The sequence below is a fragment of the Teleopsis dalmanni genome, unplaced genomic scaffold, assembly GCF_002237135.1.
Source record: "Teleopsis dalmanni isolate 2A unplaced genomic scaffold, ASM223713v2 unscaffolded_contig_1386, whole genome shotgun sequence".
NCBI lineage: Eukaryota > Metazoa > Arthropoda > Insecta > Diptera > Diopsidae > Teleopsis > Teleopsis dalmanni.
This window is the reverse complement of record NW_024032768.1, coordinates 3,777-8,948: the sequence shown is the minus strand read 5'-3', so window position 1 is coordinate 8,948 and position 5,172 is coordinate 3,777. Positions and strand designations below refer to the sequence as shown.

Sequence of the window (5,172 nt, the reverse complement as noted above, 5' to 3'; positions counted from 1 at the left end):
TCTCGCCAGGCGATTCCGGTGACCCACCTATGTCTTTGTCTACCGCTTGGTCTTGCGGGTTTTCATCATTATCGACAGTGTCACTTAGCGCGTTTGTTTTATTACCCATTTCAATATTACATTAAAAATAACAATCACAAAATCTGTTGCTTGAATTTTAAATTAATTTTGATTCTTGACTTGCACTAATTAACAATTTTTTCCATTTCACAATTTCACTAAGTGCCGCAGTTCAAGAAATGCATTATTCCGCGATGAAGAATGCAGTAAAGCCTTAAAATTTAAATTTGTTTAACTTCAAATTAGCACATTTCTTACTATTTCTTAATTTAAAACACAAAAGCTGTCGAAACACATAAAAAGTCAAAAAGTTTCACACAAAATATTTAAAAAACATTTGGCTTAGCCTGCTGACTAATCTGTCAACTGAACTGACGTTTTCTACTTTTTTTGTTTTTAAATAAAAAAGTATTGCCTACTAAGCTTTTAATACCTAAAATGTAAGCTTTTATGCAAATAGTACTAAAAATATTGTATCAATAGTAGTAGTGTAGTAGTAGTATTTTTTCATTAGGTCATATTAAAATTTATGATTATTATATTATTTAAAAATTATTTAATTATCAAAACTTGTTTTTTACAGTACATCGAAATTATGGAAAGCCATAATTGCATTGGGAAGCCATATGTTGTTGTATTGAAAGCAACAACAATTGACAGCTGAAATTATAAACGACAGCTAAAATTACATCTGATATCTGAAATCAAAAAGCAAAAATAACTATTCACACGACGTGTTGAAATTTAAGTGTCAGATTGTATGGTAAAAAATAGCAAGTAACTGGCCTATACTGGCGGAAATGTACGCAAAACAACAACACTATTTTCTCTACGTGGGCCAGTACAGGTATGCTGGCCAAACACATCGGTCAGTAAAAAAAAAGTGTTACCAACGCAATAAGCGAACTATTGCAATCATATGTAAACAAAAATTCAAAAATTGGGAAATAGAAAAAATTTCAGTGTTTTGTTTTGAAATTTGTAACATTTTCACTAATTCTTTTAATTCTGCATTTGTTTTAATTTTTAATTTATATTAATTATTTATTTTTATATGCAAGTTTTGCTATTTGCCAAAACATAGCACTTGAGAAATTGCCACAGTGATGCCAATGTCTCACGTAGCGAATATAGGTCATCATGCATTTTTTGCCATACTGGCGAGTCACTGAAAAGGCTTATTATTAAAAGGGCAATGGTTAGCATTTTTATCATATATATTTAAATTAATTAAATATTTAATTTAATCATTTAATTATTTACATTTATTAGTAAATGAAATGCTCATATGATTTTAAAGGATGGCTGGACTAATTTTTGAATTTAGCAGAACTAAAACTTAAGAAGTAAAAAACTTTTGTGAGTAAAACCTAATTCGAATTTATTGAACAGTTATGAATGCATTTAAACTGTAAAGTAACGGATTGTGATCATCTGATAATCTCAACGTATATTTTTCAATGTACATATATTCCAAATTGTAACATTTGGATTAATATGTTATACATAAAAAAAAATTAATTTAATTAGGTATTACCATTATGATAATTTTATACAATCTTTAATAAATAAATTAAAAAAATTTGAAAACTCTTAACGAAAATAATAAATAAATTCAATAAATAAATATGTACATAAGTGCAGTGCAAAAAATCCCCAGGAAATGTCAATTTACTTAACCTCATATACTCGAACTCGCACACGGCCTTTATATGTTATTTGTAAACATATTTGTCTACTAAAATAATCGGTGTGGCAGCACAAAATATTTTTGTAATTATTTTCGAATATTATTTTTGAAAACACGTATTTGATTGGGTTTATGGCAAAGTAATAATAGCAAAAGTTAAACACAAGCACAGATAAAAATATATATAAAATTTTGTTTATAAATGAAAGAAATATAAGTCTTATTAATTTAGTATGTGTTTTATTAGCTGTGATGGTAATACAGCAGTTGAACACTGTTTAAGTTGCATTTGACATGAAAGAATTCAATACAGAAACGTAAAACTTTTTTGTTTATAAATATATAATTGCATTTTATTATAAATAATAACTAATTTATGTAAACATTACATTTTAAGAATTAAATTTGTTTCTATTGACGCAATTGTTTTTATTTGTGAAGACGAAAACAGCGACATCTATAAACATTACCTAATTTTCGAACATGAGAAAATGTCAAAAATGCAACAACCACAAAGAGATTTTTGCATATACAATTGCTGCTGTTTCTCGTGTGTGTGTGTGCCTTAAGTCACTTTGATCAGTTTCGAATTTTTTTCATCCCACAAAAAGTCGTGTTGTACCCAATTCTGGCCAGCATGGCGGCGTCGTTAGGAAGATTTTGTAGCTCCAAATTATTAAAATCAGCATCTTCAATTAATTTACAGCAGGTAATAAACTGCACAACCAACAAATAAAAATTTTTCACCAAGCAGAAATTGTCAATTTCGAAAACTGAAATTCGTTGTTCACAAGCATGTAACATTGAAAATGTTCCAAAATCCTTTCCAAAACTATGTATTAAAACAATAATAACAACAATAATGAGTGCTATCACTGTTCTAACGGTTTTTGGTGCTTATTGTACCATTTATAAACAAAATTTTCGTTAATAGTGAAAACTTTATCAAACAATTATGTAACCTGCCAGTAAAATTTCCTCGAAGTAAAATGCTATTACCTCATTCAATTTTTAATTAATTTGGGTTTTCTAAACGTTATTATCATCTATTTTTAGGCAAATAAACTGTCTACAACTAAAAACTGGACGAATGGCCAAAAGAAGGTAAGTTGAATGCCACCGGTCGTTAAAAAAAAGTGTTTGCTGCTGTTGATTTATTTCGTAATTGCAGCTGAAGAAGTAACATAACCTCAAATCAATTTAGTTAAAATTTGTTATGCTTCATTCAAAAGCATTTGTTTGTTAATAAATAGTTGCATTAATAATAAAATTATATTTTTAACAGCTTTTAGCATCGCTTGGTATCCTCACTGGTGGTGTGGGTGCACTTGTCTTTGCGTTAGAACAGTCTGTGGAGGCATCGGGAACTGAAGTGCATCCGCCAGCGATGCCATGGAGTCACAATGGAGCATTTTCTTCACTTGACCATCAAAGGTATGTATATACATACTTATATGTGAAAATTATTCTAATGCATAATTCACGTATATTTTTATGTAGCGTACGGAGAGGGTATGAGGTCTATAAACAGGTGTGTGCTGCCTGCCATTCAATGCGCTTTATTGCATATCGCAATTTAGTTGGCTTTACGCATACTGAGAGCGAAGCTAAAGCGGAAGCTGAGCAAATTATGGTATTTATCTATAGCATGTAGTTATGTATATATTTGGTATTTATACAACGGTTATAATCGTTATAGGTAAAAGATGGCCCTGATGATAGCGGTAATTACTTTGACCGTCCTGGCAAATTGTCAGATTATTTCCCCTCGCCATATCCCAACGAGGAAGCTGCACGTGCTGCCAACAATGGTGCTTATCCACCGGATTTAAGTTACATTGTATCTGGTCGTAAAGGCGGAGAAGATTATATATTTTCTCTGTTGACCGGCTACTGTGATGCGCCAGCTGGCGTTATATTGAGAGAGGGACAGTATTTCAATCCATACTTCCCAGGTGGTGCCATTTCAATGGCACAAGTACTTTACAATGAGGTATTTTTAAATTTTTTTTTTTTCAACCGCAAAAGTAATATTACAAGTTTATATGATCTATTAGGTAATTGAGTACGAGGATGGCACACCACCAACTGCCAGTCAATTGGCTAAAGATGTAGCCACTTTCCTTAAGTGGACTTCTGAACCAGAGCATGATGACCGCAAAAGGTTATTGGTTAAAGTTATTGGCATAATGACTTTCTTAGTCGCTATATCCTATTACATTAAGAGACATAAGTGGTCCGTTTTGAAATCAAGAAAAATTGTCTTTGTACCAAAAGAAAAATAAATAACTACAAAGTTCGTCGTATGCAACTTATAGTATACTTAAAGCAACAAAAACGGAGCTGAGAGTTAGTCTATTTGAACTACCAATGGCATCAGTAAGAAATCGCGAAGCTTAAATATAATTAGAGAATTGTTTAAATAATATTAAAAACTTAACGTTAATTAAAATAATTGAATTGAAAATATAAACAAGCCACAAACAATTAAGTCAGATTAAACCAAACGTTTTAAAAAAATTCAATCAAAGAATTTTTATTTATTAATTATTATATATAAAAATAATATTAGTAAAATTATTTCAATATTGTGTATTTAGTTTTTTTACAAAATGCTGCCTGTTATGGTTCTAAAAATGGTTCTAATATTTAAATAGTGTATTAATTGTAATTTTTAACTTTTTAAATAAATGTGGTTCAAAATACTTCTTATGACTGACTACAACAAACCCAATAAGATTTCAATACAGTACGCAACTTTATCAATTGTATCATATGTAGATTATATTTTGTTAAATATATCGAAAACAAATGATTAAACACATCTAAACCCATATCTTCATTATTGCTTAGGTGTATATCGACAATATGAACTTATAAATTACACTTTTGAGTTTATGACACAGCAATTCATAGGTTATTTAAGATAATAAAATAAATATATATTTTCAAATAATCCCAATGAGCAATAGATATTACCGAGTATAAGTGTCACTGTTTGTATTAACACCCTTTTGAAATATATGAAATTTATGTAAGTTGAATATATATATATATAAATTTAAGTTGAATATATATATATAAAAATTTAAGTTGAATATATATATTAGGCATATGTTGAGAAATTTTTTCAAATGTGTGAGTAACTAGAACTTCTAAAACTATTTTCACTAAAAAATAAGTTCCTTTAATAATGAACCATTATTTTAGAATTATTCGGTTTAACTTGAAATCTTGGAACCATATTTTTTCTATTATATAAAGTAGAGTACTATTCATGTTACTTTCTACTATAAATTTTAATGCCAACGATGACTAAAATATATGAGGAGATAATACTTCTATTTAAAAGTAATTGTAGTCAGTCCTTCAAAAAAAATTTTTTAAACATTCTTTGGTTTCCACACCACTTAAGGCTGCAA

General features: G+C 29.2%; 1 protein-coding gene across 1 annotated transcript; it reads left to right on the top strand.

The window, feature by feature from the left end:
• Nucleotides 1–2,288: 2,288 nt before the first annotated feature.
• Nucleotides 2,289–4,279, top strand: LOC119664083 (cytochrome c1, heme protein, mitochondrial-like). Its single transcript, XM_038073641.1, has 6 exons — nt 2,289–2,459; nt 2,807–2,854; nt 3,036–3,184; nt 3,251–3,383; nt 3,450–3,743; nt 3,808–4,279. Exons 1-6 carry the CDS (start codon nt 2,388–2,390, stop codon nt 4,033–4,035), a joined length of 924 nt encoding a protein of 307 aa, XP_037929569.1. The 5' UTR covers nt 2,289–2,387; the 3' UTR covers nt 4,036–4,279.
• Nucleotides 4,280–5,172: the final 893 nt, after the last annotated feature.